The 23,498-nt window shown below is 38.4% G+C and overlaps 1 protein-coding gene across 2 annotated transcripts in view; it reads right to left on the minus strand.

The window, feature by feature from the left end:
* slc12a5b (solute carrier family 12 member 5b) overlaps positions 1-16,685 on the minus strand; it is a 50,206-nt gene extending 33,521 nt beyond the window's left edge. For both annotated transcript variants that reach the window (XM_067592556.1, XM_067592557.1), the window contains exon 1: positions 16,257-16,685. In XM_067592556.1, the coding sequence (XP_067448657.1) occupies positions 16,257-16,311 (55 nt within the window). In that variant the 5' untranslated portion in view covers positions 16,312-16,685. The remainder of the gene's footprint in view (positions 1-16,256) is intronic.
* Between the last annotated feature and the right edge of the window lie 6,813 nt (positions 16,686-23,498).

Here is a 23,498-nt window from a genome sequence, read left to right on the forward strand (position 1 = left end):
GTTACAGCATACACAGTCAAAGATTAAACAAAATCAAAATTATGTTTCTAAGCCAATATCACATATTTTAACACTTTAAAACATGATGTGTTGATGATACAAACGGCTGCACAGCCAACTGCAACTATGAGCTGAAGCTGCAGAAGACTCACAACCACTGAAGACTATACAGATTTTTATTTGATAAATGCAGTTTTATGAGGAGCTTGTGTCCTGTATGTCCTGGTGCACCATTAGCATTGAAGGGGATGTATTATGTTTTTTGTCATTTTCTGTCATTTTTATACTGTTATGATGTTGGATGTCTATGTTAAACATGGTTGAAGGTCCAAAACATGAAGTGAATATATGTAAAAATGCTCCCTATGAGTCAAAAGTCCGGGCTCTGAACACTCCATTTGCAAAGTTGCCTCTACTTCCTCCTCAAGATCATAACAATGAGTCATCTCTATTCATCCCATTAATGTGGAGTTGGGGGGGGGGGGTTGATGGAGAAAGAAACATACACATAATGATGATATAATGACTTGAACTGAACGTCTCAATCACGATACTTCCCTGCATACCTTACACATGCATTTATCGTCTTGCACATACTGTACAATTAGACTGTCCACAACAAATTTACATTTGTATCTAATTTTGCATTTGTATTTTATCTTGTAAAGTTTGTATATGTTGTGCTTATAGTTTAAATTTTCATAGTTTTATATTTAATTCTCAACTCTTTGGGTCTTGGCTGGAAGGGAGCACCAAGAATTTCATTGTACAGTGTAGTTCACTGTTCCCTGTGCATATGACAACAAAGATTTGATGTAATATACAATATAGACATAGTCATACAATCACAACTGAGGCTGGTAGACAAACAGCTCACAATAACACATACCCAAACTTTAACGTATATATATTAACGTATTCTTTGCTTCAGTGACACTGGCACACTTTAACAAAAGCTTCTTTTCATAATTATTAAATATCTTTATGTTCATAAATTCATTGGTACCTCACAGCAAATCTGTCATTACGCAACAGCATGACTAATCTCAAGGATGCTTGAAAAAATGAGTCACCCATCCACCCTGATCTCTATACCAACACTTCCCACAGTGGTATAAGAAAGTGACACCACTTGCTCCTTGAATGTGTACAGCAGGTGGTTTTAAGTCACTTGAATAACAAACCAATGCTGCTGAGAAAAGAGACTTTTGTTTTTGTTTATAACCCTCTGTTTGTTTATCCTAATTCAGGTCTTTCAGCCCCTAAGTCTCTATGTCAGACGGATTAGTGTTTCTCCCTTTGAGCTTTAGCTGGTGATAGAGCTCAGCGGGGCACAGATTCAACGCAGGAAGTAACAACAACAGCTGCAGATTTTCAACTGGACTGAACTGTACTTTATGTGCAACACCGAAAGGTTCATGAAAACAACAAATATTGCTGTTAGGTTTGACATTGACCTTTCATGCTCACAAGCAGGATTAGAGATGCATATGTGCATGGAACATAAGATTGCAGTTATGACGCAAGATTTAAACATCCATAAGCAGGGACATGAATGTGGGAAGCAGATTTATCAGTACTTTTGTGGTAAATCATTTACTCTCAATTTTGGATTTTTACCGTTTCATCATGTGTGACATAATACAAATGTTTTATATTACAATGTAGAAGTATTACATATGTTTAGTAATGTTTTCACAGACCCTTTAAGTCATAATTTTGTGCATGGATTTTCATATCAAAATGTAATCTTAAGGTTTTGCAGAAATTATGAATCCAATTGATTTTCAGGCCTCAGACACCTTTTAATAATCATACTACAGCTGCGAAATCTACAGACAAAAATGAACACAAAACACCCCTTTTACACAGTTTTACACAGCATCACTGAGCAGTAGATGGTGAGAAACTGAGGTATCAGCACATCAGTCCAACTCTGAACCAATAAAAGGAAAAAGCTCTAAAGCTAATTTTCCTTTAATGAATTTTCCATCAACTTATTTGTTACAGAAAAATAAAAATGAGAAAATAAATTAGAGTAATTTTACCACATGAGGTGAATTAAAGGGATCCTCATTATTTACTGAATTACAAATCATCGTCATCTTTCTCTGTTTCTGACGTGCAGTTTGGCATTTATACAATGAACAGGTGCCAATGAAGGCACTCTAGCAGTGTGAGAGTCAAAGGAAATGTTTCTGTTAATGCATGTAAAGAATATGACAGAGTTGAGAAAGTAACGTAGAAAGAGTATGCAGCGATAAAGATGAGTAAACTGATGGAGAAAAGAGAACGAGAAGAGAAAGACAGACAAGTGTTTGTTCGGATATACTCGTCATATGGAGCCAGAACAATATTAAAGCTGCAGCCAACAACTCAGCGACCAGCCTGCGGTCTAATTTACAGAGTAAATACTGGAAATTAAAAGTTTGAGTATGAGTAGATTCTTATGCATGAAAGCCTATAGGGTATGATCATTTTAATATAGTTCGCTACAGGCTTCCATACTTATTTATGGCTAGTGTGTTCTCAATATATTCCAGGACAAAGTGCATGTCTCATAAATGTTCCTGTTGACTTACTATGTCTTTGTCTCTACAGTCAATTAACACTAATTTGATTATAGATCTGAAGTGAAGTTGTGATTTAACCAAATTACATATATACTAATAATAAGCAACAGAGAAAAGTAATGCTGCCTGCAAACCATTTTTTAAAAATCAATATGACAAAAAAAATGTTTTAATGAAGGTATCTGCTGAGTCACAAAATGTTCAAACAGAACACTGACAAAATATTTCTTCTCAACGACAATGTTTTTTGCGATTATGTTTAGGCACTCAAAGCACTTGATTAAAGACTGTAGCGTTGGTTAAATATAGAAAAAGTCAAGAGTGAAGCCCAGGGCAGGAAGTGTTTATTAGCTAAAGTTATTAACTTTATTAACTTCTAACTGAAGTCACAATCTTTCCCTAACCTTCACCAAAGTACTTTTGTCACCAAACTTAGAGAGTCGATCGTAGAGAGATGACAGGAAATGAGGGAAGAGAGAGATGAGGAATGACATGCAACAAAGGTCTCTGTCTGATCTCAAACTGGGGACGCTGTTGTTCACAGTCAGCCTCTAGACTACCAGAGCGCTCCCCTTGGCCCTTAAATAAACCTCAACTGACAAGAGTTCACACAAAGTTTGAGCATTAACTCAGGTTTTAACAGCACTAACACTAGACAGTCTAGCTATTTTGAACACTAATGACAGAAAATCTGTGTGATGGGAAACACTGATGCTCTGTTTCATCACTGAAAGTAATGAGGAAGAAAGGATTAGACCGCACTGTATTTCATAATCTCCAATCTCAGAAGACTGGGTGGGAGAGATGTTGTAGCTCAGTGGGAGGATTAGAGGAGAGCTCTGTCACTGTTCTCTTTCTCCAGTTCAACTGCTTCTGGATCTCCAAGTGTTGGCCTCTGCAATGTGATCATGATCTTAGTAAAGCCATCAAAGCTCCAGTTAGTCACTGTGAACTGACTTATATAGGATGATCTCACAGGGGAGCACAAGAAAGATGCGTCTGAGACTGTCCTTACCAAGAAAATGAGAGCATTGGTTGTTTCTCCAAATGCTTAAATTAACCTGCAAGTGTTTATATTTTTGTGGTCATGCAAATACTGACTGTTGGCAAAGGCAGACATGGTTGTTAGACTGCAGCAAATGGTCTTAGAGGACGTCTGATTGGAAGATTTGGTGTGTGACTTTGACACTGTAGATGCTGGTTTCTTTCAGCTGTAGATTAGCTTTCCACAACCTTAAAGGATAGGTTCACAATTTTTCAAGTCTGTCTGAAAACAGGTCAGGTGCCCATATGAACAGTTAACAGTTTATCTGAAGATAACATGAGGCTTCAGCAGTCTGAGTTAGTCAAATAAAGTGGATATGTTCCACAGTTACAATCTTTTAAGTAAAATATCCCCTCTTTGTGTCTCGATGGACGGTGTTTTCCTGTTCAGCTGCAGTGGAAGGATCTTTTTTTTAACCTTTATTTATTCAAGGGAATTTCACTGAGAGTAATGCTCTCTTTTTCAGGAAAGTCCTGATCACATTCACACAGTTACACACTCACACCTGGAAGCTGCCCAGTACAATCACAGTCTGATCAGCCGGCCACTGAGCAGCTCCACTGGAGCAGTTGAGGTTAAGGGTCTTGCTCAAGTGCACCTCAGTGGCAGTAATGAGCGAGGGGCAACTTCACTTTCCCCACAATCCCTTGGACCAGCAGATTTATCCTGCCGTTTTTGAAACTTTCAAATGGGTCATTTTGGAAAACACTGACAAACGTCTAATTTGTCATTTAGTTCCTTATAGTGTCTCTCTTGATATATTTTTGTGACAACCAAAGGAACCAAAAGTAAGTGCCAAAATAAAGATAATATTTGAGTCATAAGGTAAGACTTACTTTCAGTCCATATTAACATTGTGTCATGCAGTGACAACAAAGTAGTGATGTTACATCATCTACAGTAGGTTATTGATGATGGACTGAAGCTTGTCCAGTGAGAAGACATGACAGTAAATGTGATGTAGGACTGTTTATTTAGATAGAAAATGCAGCATATACGCACATTAAACATATTGAATTGGATGAATCTATATAAATGTGTACAATATGTGAAGACCTTCTTAATCCAACTTGGACATTCTGACCTCCTCACTCTGTATGGATTAAAGTCAGCACACTATACAGTCAGAGGTCAGTAATTGATGAGGCAGGACAACACGTCAGAGGATTACTGGCAATCACTTACGGTTGTAAACTTCCGTCACACACTGGAGGTAAAACGCATTAGCCTGACATGTCAAACCTGTATCAGTACTGTTACTGCAGACAAATGGTCAGTATCTTCTGTGCTGAGCCAGTTTATTAAAGCTGTAAATCAGCTGAGAATACATCAGTGAAATTACCAGGAAGCAGCAATATTAAAATTCTTTATATGATATTAAGAGGGCAGCTTTACATAACGCAGCATTACACTACAATGAGATTATACCTGATGCAAAATTACATTGCTGCTCATGTCCACTACAACTTGGTCATAGACGCAAAAGATGAATGAAACACAAACTGGTAAAAGGATTTGGCTGTCAATTTTCTATACATTTCTTGTTGTCAACAAATCTCATGTGCAGAGCCTAACCAACAATAAACTCATCCTACTAGGAATTTTTTTTCTGTTTGTATGAACACAGCTGTAACAATGAGGAGAGTCTAACTGCCTCGCTTGTCTTGATGCTTTCAATAGCATTTTGCTTTTTCTGCTGCCAGACAGCTGATACATAAATCTGCATGTCCAATGTCACAATGAAGTGGATTTATTCGAAGCAGGGCTACAGCTCCACTGTAAAACCCTGTGACACTAATGTGAACATGCATATTTGGTCTGTCTGTTTATTTACTTGTACGTTACTTGAGTATTTTTCCACTGTGTGCAACTTATAGTTTCTTATAGATTAGTTCTACTACACTACATTTCAGACGGTGATGTACCTTTTCACTTCACTGCATTTATTTGACAGCTATAGTCACTGGTTACTTTTCAGATTAAAATTTGAAATGTTATAAACTACCAAAAACTAGCTATATAAAGTAGTTAGAATTAGGTCCACCACGGCAGCACTAAAATGCTGATTACATGTCACATGTCCAGTAATATTTATGTTTAAATATGTACATCTTTTTTTGTATGAGTAAACATGAATGACGCATTATTTCTAATTGAAGACAGAGTAAGTTAAGTGTAAGAAATTGAGAAAGTGTCTTAGTTTCTGGTAGAAATGTTGTACCCCGATCAATTTAATAATGATACTACTGCTCTCACTAGATTAATAATAGCCCAGTAATGTGATAATTCAACAATACAACTACAGAGGTGACATATTTGTCCTTCTTTAATTGTCAACAAAGTAAATTAAGGTTATTTTTTCAGCTGCACATTATTCATTCACCTATAATAATGTGTCAGGTGACCCCTCTCTCTCAGTGAAATTACAATGGTGGACAGATTGCATTAACGTATGGGCAATCAGACAAATTGATTCAGATTCAAACACCAGTGGATGAGCTAACGACATCTGGCAAGCAGATTAGTCCATCTCAGTGGGCTGTTAGAGGGCAGGAGGTGCGTATGTATCAGTAACTTTAAAGGACGAGTTCAGCATTTTGTGAAATACACTTACTCGCTATTTTGACAAGTTAGAAGATTTCCCAAAGTGTTGAACCAGTCCTTTAAAGAAAAACTATTATTTATATTTTGGAAATATGTTTGTTTGCATTCTTACACACAGTGAGATGAAAATCAGTATTAATTTAATCTTTGATACTAAAAATCTATTATCATACATATTATCATACAAAATGTTGGAGTATTACTTTAGGTAGAAATAATCGATTTGTTCTCTGTTTATCTTGATGTGTCAACCATTAATCATTCGCCTGAGTGAGGGAGAGCAAGAGTGACTTTGCTGACTGAGAAGCAATTTAGTTAAAACAATCCTGTTGGAAGTGATTAATTTCAGTAACATGCAGTGACTGATAAAAGCAACCAGCATGCTGTGAGGCAGTGGTTCCCAACCTGGAGGTTCGGGACCTTCAATAAGGGTCACAGGATAAATCGGAGAGGTTGCAAAGTAATTAATTAGATTCAATTAACTTGCTCCCGAACATCTATGTTGTTTCTGGCACTTTGTGCACTTAAATGTCTATTTTTAAAGGGGACCTATTATGTTTTCCTTATTTTCAGTCATATATATAATGTTACAATGTCAGATGTTCATATTAAATGTGGTGTCAAAGTGTCAAATAATGAGGTAAATGTATGTAGAAGTAATCTCTGTGAGCAAAAAGCACTGGCTTCAGACTGCTCTGAACACTTGATTTCCAAAGGTTTTTTCTACTTTCAGTCTGACCCGACGTCAGCTTGTAATGGATTATATTTATACGGTCATCTGCTCCACACACATTGTGCAAGTTCACTGCTCCGCTCCGCTAACATTATGGCATTTTCCTGTTGTTTGGGGGGTAGTCACACTAAGCCATGACTCCATTACACGGCACAGCAAAGTAAAATATGTTATCTACCTGTTGGAGGCATGCTGGTTGTGTGCAACTCTTCATCAAACATCATCATCACTGTGGCCGTTTCTGCTTGTACTATTCCTCCCTGAATTATTTCTTACTGATCCGCTGAACAAAGAGCTCCAAATATCTCCATATGTTGTTGTGCCGACTGGTTTTTAGCGCCGCTAACAAAGCTCTGCTAATTCAGTGAGGAATATGTTTAATTTCCTGCAAATTCTTCACAATAAAGGTCTCCCATTATTTAGTCATTTAAAAGCTTTTAATATGAAGCGGCAAAAGCGGGAAATGTTGAGTTTTTATCAGCAGTAACTTAACACGACTCTGATACAGCTGCCCCTCAGCAGGCTTTTGGAAAGCTGGTCAATCAGAGCAGAGTGGGCTCATCAAGCAGGGGGCCTTAAAGATATAGGAGCTAAGACTGCCTGTTAGAGACAGAGGCTGAGCTGAAGGGCTGCGTAAACGGCCAGTATAAGATAAATAAGGAGTTTTTTGAACTGTGAATCATGTAAAGCCACTCTAGTGGAGTCCCAGAATAAAAATATAGATCTGGAAATGAGCATAATAGGTTGACTTTACTGTATTTTCATGTTTATTCTTGTGAATTACAGGATATATTTACTTGTTCATGTCTTTAAAAACATTCAAATAAAGCAAGGAGAAAAATAACCTTTTGGTCAAATCTGCATGCAACCAGTGAGGAGGGCTGCAAGAAGACATCGCTTTGTTCTATGGAGTCACAAGCCAAAAAGGTTGGAAATCACTGGGATTAAGTCTAACAGAGACTGCTGTACTGTGTTTTTTGAAGTCCTGCGGTCAATTTGCTCTGACCATATACTATACTATACAATATACTGACAAAACTACTGGCACATTTCTCTGGATCCTGGACATTTAAAGCCGTTTGTTTGATGATGAACACCTAGCCAATAGCATGTTTCCTCCATGTAGTGTGTTGTGAGTGTGTATATACTATACTGTTTACTGTATGTGTGTGTACATGTGTGTGCATTCATCTCCAACCAAGGTTTAATCTCTCAGTCTAAACAGCCCCAAGAGGACAATTCCACACCATCTGCCCCCAGCGCTCACACTGACCAACCAAAACGACAAGGTCACAGAGGTGGCTAGCAGCTTCTGTAGTCCTACAAATGTGAGTAAATGGATTAAAATAAACGGCTGTTCATCCAAACATCTAAAACACACACTTGATATGGAGAGCACTGATCATGAAAACTCAATTTTAAAGTGAAAATGAGATGGAAAATTGTTGTACTAGTATATAACTATACTTTGAATTTTTTAATGATGTATTCTTTTGAGATGAAAGTTTTTTTTCCGTTTGTAAGAACACAACTGTAACAATGAGGAGACGCTTTCAAAAGCATCTTGCTTTTTCTGCCGCCAGACAGCCGATACATAAGTCTACATGTCACAATGACGTGATTTATTTGAAGCAGGGCTATTTGTTAACTTAAACAGTATATTTGTTAGAGCTCTTCTGTTTTCATTTGTGTCCTGCATGTTTATTTGTTTTCATCTATCAGCTCCAGTTGTATGATAGAAGCCTCACCTCTGACCCTGCATTGCTCACACATGGTGTCATTACATGCTTTTATATACACTGCCAAAAATTTGACATTGACATGACCTTTGTTTATCTCCTGCACCAGCTGCCTCTGAAATGCAGTATTTTGGTGGCTACAGCTCCATTGTAAAACCCTGTGATACTAATGTGAATATGCGACATGCATATGCATTTTGTCTGCCTTCTTTTGCTTGTATTTCACTTGAGTATTTCCACTGTGTGCAACTTTACATTTTACTCCACTACATTTCAAAGTGTAATTTTGTACTTTTTCACTTTACTACATTTATTTGAAAGCTACAGTTAGCACTTCTCAGATTAAGATTTGAATTGTTATAGACTAAACTACCAAAACTATATTAAGTAATATATGCTGATTAAATGTCACATGCACAATAGTATTATGTATTATAAATATATGTATTCTAAATGGTTTATACTGTGATATTGCTACTTTTATTTGGTCAGCATTAGTATAAATATTTAATGAAAGATTAAAATACTTCATGCCCCTCTGTGCAGCACCACTATCAACAGCCTAAAATATTACTATAAAGTTTCATCCACAACTTTCAGTGTCAAAAAACAATACAAACACAGAATATTTAGTCTACTTAAACAGATAAACTGGTAACTCTGAGTATATTACTCAGTTGCAACCCAGTCTCAAAAATTATTTTTATATTATACTAATTACCAACAGCAAATATGTTTTAGGTTGTGTTATTTGTTCTGTATTTGCAAAACATTTACCGAAAACATATTATGGCTGCAACTAATGATTATTTTAATTATCGATCAATCTGCCGATTATGTTCTCGATTATTTGATTAATCACTTTGTCTATAAAACATAAGAACACTATGAAACATGTTCTTTATAATTTTACTTCTACTTTATCAGATGTCTTGTTTGCCAAACCAACAGTCTAAAACCCAACCCAGATAGCATATGAAAGTGGCCGCTTCAGACAATGATGCGGCACTGCTGGCCTTCTTCTGGCCTGGACAAAATGGATCTGAGCCTGAAATGGCCCACATGTAAAATAGCAAACATGGCCCAAATATCCCAAATCAAACGTGGGCCTTTTTTGATAAAGATGCAATGTTCTCAGGTATGTGTGTTCTGTATGTGGGCCAGTTCTGGTTTATCTGGTTTGTTCTAGGTTGACATACAGCTTGCTTGTGGCCCAGATCTGGGAAACAGGAGCGGACCACCCAAGTGCCATCATTCCACACGGTATGTGAGCCAGGTGAAAGTGCCAAAAGTGTCGGGTGTGGGCTGGATCTGGACCACAGCAATTTTGCTATCTGGGAATGGCTCTGAATTTACTATAATGTTAAGACAAAGAAAAGTGGACAATTCTCAAATTTAAGAAGCTAAAACCATTGGCATTTTTTGTTTGGCATTTTTGCTTGAAAACCAATGAATGATTAAATGATGAATCAATTATTGAAATAGTTGCAGATTAAGTTAATGCATTTAATTTGTTTTTCCTACAATATCCACTCTTATAATACAATATTTGCTTGTAGCAACTTAAGGAAAGAGGGAAAGATCATGGTCTTGGTGGAATATTGAAAAAGTAAAAAATGACTTGAAGCAGGAGACACGGCGTGTTAACTTTCTGAACATATAAACCGAAACCACAACTTAGAACAAAGTGCTCTTATTGCCTAAACATAACCACAGTCCTGCACTTTGTACGCCCACCATCCACTCTGACCACCCTCCTAAACCTTGCATCTAGTACAAAAATAAAATATAGTAAAGTAGACATAATTTCTGGGAGACATGATTGTCTATTTCCATGTGATCCCTCTCAGAAAAAGACGACTATATATAAAGCAGATCTCCCTCTATTTGACTTCCCACTGGCGACCATGAGGCAGCTCCCACCCACATGCTACTCATCCATTCTTAAAGACTCTGCCGCCTGTTGTACAAAATGCGAAAATGATAATGTTTATTAATGGATACTCCAGGGTGATTACCAGATTAAAAAGTAATTTATGAATCACAGGATAGAGCTAGCGGTGTAGACACATCAATATGGAGCTGAACAGAAAAATCATTTACAAGAAAAGTCAAAATATAATAAACTTAAATGGTTTTAGGAGGAAACCTGAACCAAGATTGAACCCTATGACAAATTCCTCTTTTAACCTCACAATCACTCCTCTTGAGCTTATTGATTAGTATCGATCAATTTTCGTCACAAGTGGACAGTGTGCAGCCTTCGGGGACCTCATAAATCTGCAGTTGTCGAAATCTGTCACCTTGCCCTCTCTGTTAAAACAGGCAGGAATGTAATAAGGTAGTATTTGTATCCAGGTGTGATCCCAGTATGCTCTTGTTCTGTGTGCTCTGTTCATGACACAATAACACTCCAGCGTGCCTACACTTGGATCTCAGAAGCCACCTCATTATTCCCCCCTGTGGTGTGATGGTGTGGCTCAAATCATGACCTTCAAAAAGGAAAAGGTCATTGTTCTCTGTTGTGTGGTCTGATGCACATAAGGAGTTGAAATTCTCGACATATACAGTAATGATCCCATGCAACCCTATTTGTTAAGCAGTTAATCCAAAAATGTCTCTTATAGTTCCAGATCTGGCTGAAGAAATAATGAGGAATTAAATGCAACAGATGTACGTAGGTATCCCAGATACATTTACATTGACAATTACTTGTGTCATTGTCAGTGCTGATTAATTAGTTCTTTCCCTTGGTTCAAATACTGTTACGTGTAAATACATGTTTACATGTTACCAAAATTCAAAGGTTTGTGCCTGAGTGTTCCTCTGGGATATTCATGATAAATAAAGCATATTAATAATTAATTTGTATTGCTATTACCGGAGATGCACATAACCGAGGCAAAGGTGTGCATGCATGGTCAAAATAAAGGATGTGCAGCACATAATACAAAAAGAGGTGACATTTTTGGGACATGGTTACTTACTGAAACATTAGGATTTTCTCTATATATCACTGGTTAGATAGCCATTATGACAAATGTGTTAATGTTAATAATCGGTTGGTAATCATGTAACTTTTAGCGTTTGTTCTTTATTAAGTGGATGTGTTTTTTTCCAAGTTAGCAAGATTAAACCTTTAGCTCCAGCAAATAGTTAGCTCACATTACAACTAGTTATTACAACTAGCTTACATTTTTTCTCTTATTTTTGGACTTTCATCCATTCACCAAAATGTCCAGGAAGCAAGCAAAATTATGTAATTACTTTGGTATTTCACCACCTTCAAAGAAACGTCAGACTGAACCTGGACATAAAAAAACGTGTATTTGCGGAAAAGTAGCTGCAGGACGTTGCCTGGCCAAGATGTGATGCAAAATATGCCGTGAAAATCCCAATCTTGCCGATAAAAGCAGTGCCTTTTATATAGAGGCAATATATAGGGGCAAAAATTTCATCAAAGTCATCCAGACCACATGAGTGTAAACTAGTGTAAACTATTGATAAGAGGCATAGCCAGGATCAGAAATCCAGTCACTCTCTTGACAGGTGGCAGAACAAACTGAATAACAGTGTCAAGCACTGTGCAAGATTTTTCTGTTGGCCTTTCACAAAGTGAAACATGCACATCCTATGCATTTATATGAGGAGGATATTGTGCTTTTCAAGAGGCTTGGAGTTAATGTCGGGAGTGCATATTATTCATGAGAAGGGGGGGCCACATCATGAAGAGCATCGCACAGGCATTCAGTGCAGAGTTGAGTGAAAAATTGAAGGCAGCTGAATTTTTGGGGTGTGCTCTTTGATGGATCAGACATAACAAAGTGGAGCAGGAAATTGTGTACATTGTGTCTGTGTCTAGTAACAGAGATTTTACCTCAGATTTCCTTGGATTATTCATTTGGGTGTGAATCAAACGGCAAAAAGTCGGAAGTCCTTCTGTTGTCCCTTATACTGCCCTTGAGCAGTGTTGCATGTGAAGGAGATTTTCACATCTCAGTATAATAAAAAGCAAGTACAGATCCTGCCTGTCAGACTCTTGCCTCTCATCCCTCATGCACGTCGACTTGTCTAAGATGACAACAGAGACTTTTGACCCAAAGCTGACTTATGGATGCAAACAGCTGATCGCAGGCTCAACCAGGGAGAAAGAAGTAGGCCTGCATCATCATCTACCATGTTTGAAAGGGAGGAAGATAGTGAGGAGAGCAGTCAGCAGGGTAGTGAGGATGACAGCTTGTAGGATAACCGTGCCATGTAAAGGGTGAGTACCAAGCAACATCTCCAGATGCTCTCTTTAGAACCACACTAAAAAAGTTATGTGCAGCCCTGGCTATTACAGTCTACTGTGTGGTCAACTACAGTAGCTTTACAAGTTAGTTTCAGTTAAACACTTTGTTGCTAGTAGCAACCACTGCTAAAATAGATCCATAGTACTTTAACTGACATTGTACATCCACCATTTTGTCAGTTACCAAGCAAATATTAATCATCTTTGAACTTATCTAGACTATAGGTACTTTATTCTTACTATTCTTATAGCTACTCTGCAATATTAACTGTTAATTATGCTTGGCTGATTGTAACGTTATTTTGTTTTTTGTTTTTTTACTTTAACTCTTATGGATTCCATGTGCTAGATTAATTGCTATGTTGTACTTCTTGCGAGACTAAGCTATGTAAAGAAGGAAGAAAGAAGAAATACAATTTTCCACTTACAAGCAAACTAAAAGTTGAATTCATAAGCAGTAAAACGCATTCTTGCTCAATTCAATACACTCAAGTTTTGCCGCTACAGCCTGATGTTGGCTAACATTAGCTAATTAGCTACAGTACCATAAGCGACGGGTCATTTTGGTCACTTATGGTAGCTAATGTTAGCGAAATTAATATAGATATTGCTTTACAGCCAGTCTGCTACTGTTACACTGCATTTTATCAATTAGGCTTTGTGGGTCGTGTCTAAATGGTAACCCTAGATTTGCGAAACTCTAGCACATGCGCACTTGATTCAGCACAGTAGTGCTTGATTCTGTATGCGCTAGCAATGGCAGATATCCTGGGAGCCACTTCAAAATATTCTTGTCTTGTCGAGTTTGAAGGACATCTGCATTCGTACGAGGAGAAAACCAAGACTATATTTGTTGCAAAAAGTGAACTTAGTGGACTTTGCTGCAGGAGACTGCTGTTTGCTTCCAGGTGTTTTTTGTGCCTAAACCTAACCTTAACCACAGCGTTGTCACAACATAAAACATAATTGTTTTGTACAATGAAAAACAACGCGCACAATGAAGAAAAAACACGTACAAATCTCCTGAGAGTTTCACAGATCTAAATTTACCATCTAGACATGAACTTCTTTGCGTTAATTGTCATTTGTGGCCACAGTGGCCATTGTTGAGCAAAACTTAATTTCTTTAATGGTTCCTTCACTGAGGATACTTCCTGGTATGATCAGAACACCTCAATGTAAGTTAGTTTAAACATGTATACTTTTCTGAATCCAGTTTACTGTATTAATTCCTTTTTGCAATACCTTCTGGCTTCCAATGCTATAGCCTATGTTATATTTCACTCTCGAACACGTGCAGGGTTTGGTGTCTGCAAACAAAAAACTGAAATTTATTAAAACCATTAGTCTACCAGAGGCTAAAATGAGAACAGCATTAAACTTCTGCTTCTAATGTGTAACATAATTAAACCCACTGAGCAATTATCATTAGGTAGATGGAAGAGTATGCAAGATAATTACATGTTTTCTGGAGCAACCATGCTTTTTGTTTTCATTAACAGATACATTTGGCCTAGTACTACTAAATAAGCACTACTAAACCTACAGGAGGTAAAAGACTGTGTTTTTCATATATGATCCACTCTACAGTTAGTTATTTTTGAAAGACAAAAAGACTACACGCTAAGAAAAGCACAGGTATGAATAATAAAATTAAAAATGTCTGAATTCCATTTAGCTGCTTTAGTTTCAGGGTCCTAAACCATCATTAATGTTACCAGTAAGCTGTGTTCTCCCCACTATGACAAGTCAAAATGCACCTGTGCATTGACTTGCAAGTATTTACATCAATGAACAGCTCTTAGAAAATGAGGACTGAATTTCCACTGAGTATAATGTGCATAACTGCTTGTAATCCAATTTTCTGCCTTTATCATTTTAAACAACAGGCCACGGGGGAATGCCAAGTAAGCTAGTCGATACACTAGAACAGAACAAAATCCTCCAATGGCAGAAAAGTGTTCCTCTGGCAAATATTAGACATTTCTGGACATCATATTAAATACTGAACCCACCTAAACAAAATTTACTTTAAACAAGGACCCACAACAAGCAAAAAACAGTCAAAATGTCTGTGACACCTCAAGTGATCACACTATAGGATGTTAAAATGAATTGTCTCTCTCTTTTCTTTTTGTCTGACAGTGTGGCTCTTTTCAATAAAACAAACTTTTTGAAATGCGCCATTAGGGTGAAATGATGTGAGCAGTACAGTAGTGTTATAAAGTGTGTCTGACAGCTGTGTGAAAATTGAAATCATCAATAGACACTTTAATAACTTGGATTCAAATGATTAAAAACATGTGATACCGACACTGGCTAGGTGGCTCATTGTATTTGGGAAAATCCCTTTGGTTTAAAGAAGCACTGGCGTATTTTTATAATTTCCCTTGTTGACCTTACACAGCCTACATAGACACACACTGGAAAAAAATAATTGTTCATAACTAATGAAAGCAAACAGAAAATAAACATACTCTGGTGAATACAAGTGGTTATGTATCCTGAATGTACATCATACACACATACACAAACACTCAGAGCCACACACTTGCACCATTATGAAAGGCAGAAATTGCCCCTGGCGGGATGTTCTTGATGGCAGAGAGACATGAATGAGTTTAAGAATGAAAAGCTGGTTTCCCCAGACTCTCTGTAGGGGCTGCACTCACTACACTGTAAACCTTTTTGGAGAGTGCTAAAAGTGTTGGACATGGATGTATGAATTTACAGATACAGACTCAGAACCTCTGGTGGACCACATCTACTCAAACAGCAAGTCACGAACATGCGGCTCCTGATAAAAACAGCTCAAAAACCAGCACAAAGGAAGGAAAAAGTCTGAGCTGGTTGAGCAGGAGGTTGATATAATGTATTTAACCCCAGGAGGTGCTCTGTGTGAGAGCCAAGTGAAGGTGCCATGACGGACAGATCCTTGACTGCGCAGGGAGCACCTGTTTCCATTCGCTCAACATGTGGAAAATTAATATGTGTTCCACCAACCTTTAACACATCAAACCAGGACTGAAAGTCAACTCTTCTTTCCATCTCTGTGTTGTTTTTTACACAAACAAGGCAGATGCAACTCTTCTTCGCATCCCTCAAATGACATAACACTGTCTTCCTAACTTTGAGCACAAGCGCACACACATGCATATGTGCGCTCACACATTCAACACCCACTCTGACACTCACACACTTACGCAAATTGACACACACTCACACACACACGCTTCTCTCTCATCAGTCTGTGGCAGGTTTCGTCACTCACCCTGGCTGTTGGGTCCCCCCTCTCCCTCCTCACAGTCCGTCATGTTGTTGAGCATCCTCTCTCCTCCTCAGGCTGTGTGCACTGAGCACGGCTCTTGATCTTGTTGCTTAGAATAAGATCTCTGTGGGCTGGAGCCAATGACAAGATGCTCTTTACTTCAGTTTCTCACTGCTTCTTTTCTTGCCACTGGTAGCTCAGTTTTCGTTTTTTTTTTTTTTTTTTTTTAAAAAAGCAGCAGAGAGAGGAGAGCAATATTTTATCCTCTCTTTCACTTGTCTTGTCTGTTGCGTGAGTCCCTCTGTCTCTCTTCAGGAGGAGGATAGAGAGACTGAGAGGCTGCAGGGGAGAGTTGATGATGGTGCTCCTCTGAGCACGGTGTCACCCACATGTACTCTCTCTGTTTCTGTGCACCACTCGCCCCCCAGTCAGTTTAAGCCCGATGACTACATTCATCATGTATTCAGATGGTATTATCCCTCTCTCCCTCCCTCCCTCCCTCCCTCCCTATTGCTCTACACGTTCATCATCATCCATCTCATCATGAGAAAGGGATGGATGGAGAGGGATTGTGAGACAGGGGATGCACGTCAGATGACAAAGTACTGCCTCCTGAGATTAAGCATCTCCTTTGATGTTCTTTTCAGATGGAGGACAAGATTCCATTTCATTACTGTGTATTCATCCTTCTTTTGTTATTTTTCCCCCACCCTGCTTCTCTCTTTTATATTTCTCTGCATGGTCATGTCCCATTATCTGTGGGAAGCGCTGCAGGCTTCACTTGTATAACTCTGTGAGCTTAAAATGCAAGTCTCTCACCGTTACCACACACACAGACACACACATTGGTTGAACTGGCCTGGTGTGAGCACACTTTTGGTCTCCTGGATAAGTGTGTGGGAGCTGCTGTTTTATAAATTGTAACTTTTATGTTTGCTTTTCATTTTAAATCTTAATCTAAATGACATCACTGAAAGGTAAAGACAAGCGCTTGGCTGCAGGCAGCAGTGTTGTGTTCATTATTTCATCTCTAAATTTAATGGATTCTGTTTTAAAAAAGGAAAGGAACCTTAACTTTGCATTAAGAAGTTGTGTCAAATGAGTGCCCACTGGATCACTCTTCTCAGTACATACTGTGAAGACTTAACCTTTCTGACTGTGAGTGAGAAAAATATCCATCAATGTCAACGAGAGGACCCTGAGCTCCAGTGAAATTGCAATTTGTGTGGAAGGCAGCATCACACAGCTGGGGTGAGACGGCTTAATGAGTGGAAATGACAGATTGTTAGAGTAGAAGACGAAGGGGAGGAAAAAAGATGTGGCAGAGGCAAGAAGATGAGGCAATTAAGGAAAAGATGGACAAAAGAAAAACATGCAGGTGGCTGTTAAAGACTAAACTGCAGGATTGTGGATTATACATTCTTGTATGTTGCGTGTATCATCCAATACTGAAGTTTAGAGAGCCCCACTAATCCACACCACCTGCCTAGTGATAAAGATAGCATGGCCAAAAACACAACTGGCATTAAATGGATGAAAGGAGGGGAAAAAAGCTTTTTTAAACCATTAGTATTTGTGTGCTTGATGTTATGTCACAGTTAACTGTGCGCCCATCTCTAGTTAGATGATCTCTGAGTTTTGGCAGATGTTCACATAGACTTTATCCTCATTGACTGAAACCACAGCTACAGACTCCATCATGCATGTTCACTCGTGTCACGTCTTGGTCTCTGGGCCTCCTATCATACTTTTTTTTTTTAGCTCCACTGCAATTACTGCAAGACAAGAAAATCACATAATAATACATGAATGACAGACAGATGATGGAGGAGAAAGGAATACTAATGTAGGGAAGGACAACTGGGTTGAAATTAGAAAAAGGTTTACAGAGTGGGTCATAAGAGGGAAAGAGGCAATTTATAAGAATAATGGGGCATTTTAGATTATAATCAAGCATCTTACCCCACTGAGAGAAGCACATTCAACAGAAGAATAGACAGCATGCTAGACATGAAATTATGGATATGCGTGAGGTGAATAAAGAAGAAGAACGTGATCATCGACAGCACACTGATCTCAAGCTTTCTTTTCACAGTGTAAATTCCAGATTTAAAGTGGGGCTAGTTTTATGATACCTGGGTTTACAGTACAAACTATAACCCTATTTCACTGGTATTTATTATATATTTATTATTATTATTATTATTGAAGCCTATATTTATTTTCTGCTCTGTGATCCAATTTAAACAGTACCACCTAAACATAAAAACAAAACATGCAAAAAACACTTTTCTCAGTTATCAACCTCTTCCTGCCTGTAATTGCATTAATTGAGACTGTACCTTGTTTATTATGTTATTCTGTTCTGTTAGTGAATCTGTTACTGTTATTTCTCAATGTACCTGTTAACAGGATGTTGCTGGAAAAGATAATATTTTCTCTGCTTACCCTGTGAGAATAAAGCTTAATATGTAAATACATTTCACTTCTACACATAATGGACAATGTTTAGCGTAAATACCTCCTCATATTATGTCCATAATAATGACATAAAAATATCTGTACTGCTCTGTGATGAACCACATATCCAGTCCGCTAACAACATGACACAAGACTTAACAGGTTAGCAAAGGTTGCCTGAAAGATAACTGGTGAATACGGGATTATGAACTAAGGGTTGCGAAGGATACACTAGTTGGGTACATGAAATTTGAGCAAATGAACGCTGTATTTCAAAATATTTCAAAAAGTGAAATAGTATGGACTGGACTGAAGAATGCATCCCCTGAACTGGGATGGTCTCAATTTCATCATGGGGTCTTTAAACCTACAGTAACTGATGTTTTGGCTTCTTGAGGACAATAAAGATAAGCTGTAAACACCACTTCAACAACCACATTTCAAGTTGACATATTGAACTTAGTAAACAGTTAGCTATTTACACATCCAGCAGCTACAGAGCAAAATTAACAGTCATTTGGAGTCATATCATGTCCAATATTCACTCTCTTTTTAGCTCTGTTTTGTTCTCCACTAACTCTTGAGGAAAATATCTGACTCTTAAGCTGCAAAATACTTTTCATTTTTAACTTTGTCTGTCTGCCGTTCAGTGCTGGGCAGGTAGCTAGTGGGTTTTTACAGCTTTTTTTCTGAAAACTCTTGCCTGCTGTTCCTGAAAACATTGCAATGAGAGCTGTGAGAATGAACCAAGATAATAAGTTGCCTAAAAATCAAAACAATGAGCTGAAAGATGCTATAAAGCTCTGTAGAGCTGAGGGGACCTGCAGAATTGGGTCATACATTTTTTTGGGTTTCTCACCACGAATGACACCTTTCCTATACATTTAGTTATTCCATCCATTTTGATATAAAGATATTGATTATAGCAGCTTTAAGTGAATGCTATTTCAAGTACAGCCCTCAGTCTTCGTCTCTGTCCCTGTAATGCTCTGTTACAACTTGTCATATATACTGAACGTGTACATCAAGTATGCGTGTGGCCTAACTCCCCATTTCCCTGCCCTGTCAGTGAGAGTGGGCTGTTGGCTAGGCTTTCATTGGCAGAGAGCCTGAGAGCCATCTTCATCTGGGCCAAGCGGCTTTAGCGCTTAACCCATGGGCACCTCCCTCCCTCCCAGCCTGCCTGCTGCTGCTCCTGCACATGTGGCTCAGGATACTACTGTTCACACACTCATTCACACCTATGTTGGTTTAAAAAAACACTCAAAACACATGCCGAACACACACAGACACACACAATACCTCTAAAGAAAGCCATGCAAGCACACCAATACACACACAAGGATAGACGCAAACACACTGCAGGGAACTTTCTGATGCCCTAATCCTGCAGATTAAGGCCATGGAGCGCCGGGCTGAAATCCACTTTTTCTTTTTCCTGATCAGCTCCTCTGGCAGCTGAGCCTGGACTGACATCTAACCTATGTCACACCTGAAAAAGATGATGCTTGTCAGAGCTGAACAACTTTTCCGCCAACTGTTGCCACTAGGAACAAAACACAGGCCAGGTTTAAAGCAGTGATAAGTGATAATAAAGAGATTTGAAAGAAACACCTGACGTTGTATCATTTGTCTTAACATTTTAAGACAAATGTTGCAAATACTGTCAATGAGCAATTATATCAAGTCACAAAGTTTGGGGGAAAAATATTCTAAAAAATGAACAAAACTCAGTGTAGTCAGTTATATAATAGTGTGTCGAGTAGTGTGTTGAACATATTGCAGTTTACAGTAAAAGGTGCTTGTTCTATTATTATGGCTCATACTGACTCCCCTTTCTGTCCTTATAATTTCATGTTAACATTTTTAAAGCTCAGAAAATTCTGACCCATCACCTCTTCTCTTTTTAATGCCTGATTGTTATCCCATGACTAAATCCTGGTTTATTCATAAGGCAAGTGCTTCTTAAATATGGTCCATGTTTGGCCTCTGACGGCCTTTAGCCTCCTTCACAGAATTTCTATCTCTCCCCTCTTTTCCATCTTAATTCGCAACAATTGTTCATGTAGGTGAATTTCTCCTATCGCTAATTATGTTTACTGTGTATGTTGTTTCATGTTCTCCTCATCTCCTCCTAGAATTGAATCATCTTCAGGATGGTAAGAATGCTTTCACTTATTTTTGGGTCCTATCTTAATGGCCTACACTTATGAAAATGCCTCACATCAACTAAGTCTAATCTCCAAAATCTCTGTGTTGTTTATCACAATAAATATTGTTACTCACTTTCAATTGATCCCTCCTCATTGGAATGAAGCTTTTGCATAAGTTCAATAAGGAAGATCTCTATCATCACACTCTGCCTAAATATCACCCTGTCCCACCCTGTCAAAATCCCTTCATTCTCAATTCTGACATCACCACATCTGACCACTGATCTTTCTATCTGCGCTCCTCTAGCCAATCAGACTCTTGGTGCTGCTCTTTAAATATCATTGTAATTCTGCACTCTGTCTTTCAGACCTACTGTTGTGCAACCTGTCTCTTCCCCATCACCACCATGACGTCCATGTTGTCAATCTCAGAGCAGCAGTTTCCTCTGTCAGTAGAGCCTGAGAGCAGAGTCGCACCAGCACACTCCACTGGGCCCTGTGAAAGGCCAGGTTAGTGTGACAAGCAGCCTCAGGGACTTTGTGTGCTTTTGTGTGTGTATTTTTCCTTTGTTTTTTGTCCTTTTCCTTTTTTGGTTGGACAGTTGTCTGTGAGTGACTGCCTGAGTGAGTGATAAAGTTACACCATTGGTTGGCCAGCTGAGTGTTAGAGTTTCCTCATTGGCCATTGCTCTTTCAAAATGAATTGGTGTGAGATGATGGAAGTGGAGGACAGCAGTATTAAGAGCTCAGTATTAAATGCAGCAAAGTCGGCTAAATTCCTGTTTAAACAGGCATGTACTGGCGTCTCTACTAGCCTCTCTTATTTTGATAGGATAAATGACACATCAGGCAGGACATCTAGGAAGTCTGACCACCCCATACAAAGGTATTGCAAATGTCTGTGTTGATTTTGCCATATTCTAATGTACATATTTTCTCAGAGAAAGATCCCAGAGACCCAGATTTTGCACACACAGGGTGGGTGGGGCCTGGAACAAGCCCAGACTACAAACTCCCCTGTGTGGCATCTAGGAAAAAAATAGTTGTTTTCTGAGCTATCAAGTCAGGATGGTGTGAGGACTGACTGGTTGAACACCCTCTGTAAAAGTTGGTCAGATTGGAGAGAATTTTTTTTCCAAACATGTCACAGCCCTGATTTTTTAGTATGCTGTTGCCACACCAAAATGGGTCACGCCCATCTTCGTTCGCACCCTGTAGCACCTAGCATTCCTGCACAGGAAGTGGGCCACCCCCCAATACATTTGAATGGGAAATTTTGATAGGATAAATGAATGGGAAGTTATACCCATATGGCAACCCTTCATGTGTTCATATTTTCTCAGACAATGGCTCAAATGGATTGAAAGTTGGGTACCAGGTCAGCCCAGACTACAAACTCTCCTCTATGGCTTCTAGAAAAAAAATGGTTGTTTTCTGAGCTATCAAGTCAGGTTGGTGAGAGGACTGACTGGTGGAACACCCTCTGTGACAGTAAGGCTGCAATCCTCCTAGTGGCACTAGCAGGTAGATGCACCTCAGTGGCAGCCTGTGGCATTCTGTCCGCAGTTGAAAGACTCTTCAACCAAATTTTCTGGCTTGTTTTTTACAACAGGTCAGCAGCCTTAAGTCTGTTTTAGGATGGTTGTTTGCCAACTACATTCAACTTTTTTGTTTTTTATTCATTTTATGTAATTACATCCGCCAAGGAGGTTACGATTTCGCCTGTTTTGAAATAAAAAAGGCACAAAAATACACTCTTACTAATCCTCCGTTTTATTATTGCAAAAGTGAAATTGTGTTATGTAAACATAATCCTCTGTTTTATTATTGTAAGAGTGAAATTGTGTTATGTAAACATAATTGCGTAAACACAGGTTTAAACATAATTGAGCAAACATAAGTTTAGTAACATGTAGGCTACTTAATAAATAAAAAAATACAATTTTGAAAAAAGACGGTTGCATGTTGTTTTCACATTTTTATTTACAAACTTGTTTGTTTTTCACTATTTCATATTTGTTTTTCAATATTAACATATTACATGTAATAATATGATGCACTTCAATACCCTACTGGTTAAGATACATGCTTCATAACTGTAACATCTGTGATTCAAATCCAGCAGTGGTCTTCTGTTGCATGTCACCCCCATCTCTCTCTCCCTTTATATCTACACTGTCCCTATAATATAATATTACAATAATAAAATGGAGGATTTGTTTTTCATTATTGTAGCTGATTGTTATAAATGACTTTAGTGAAGAGTGAGGCATCTACTGGCACTCCTGTGGCAGCTGGTGGTCTGACACTGACATAAGTGGAGCAAATATTAGGGCTTTGGGATTCAGTTGCATCAGAATGATCATGAGAACAAAAACAAACATTACTTTTGTGTGATTATATTTAAAAAAACATGGACTCACTTTAAAAACTCCAAGAAAGTGCTTGAATGTTTGGGTAAAAGGTCAAACTGTCTCCTTAAACCACAGTGGAGATGTCGACACTTGCTACACTGTGAAATTCCAAAACTACCCCAACCTTCTCCAAACTATTCTAAACCTCAGTCATTTCATTGGCTGTGCTGGTGAGTGAAATCTCTACATATCATAACACGAGTTCTGCAGCAGCGTTT

The sequence above is a fragment of the Thunnus thynnus genome, chromosome 6 (assembly GCF_963924715.1).
Source record: "Thunnus thynnus chromosome 6, fThuThy2.1, whole genome shotgun sequence".
NCBI lineage: Eukaryota > Metazoa > Chordata > Actinopteri > Scombriformes > Scombridae > Thunnus > Thunnus thynnus.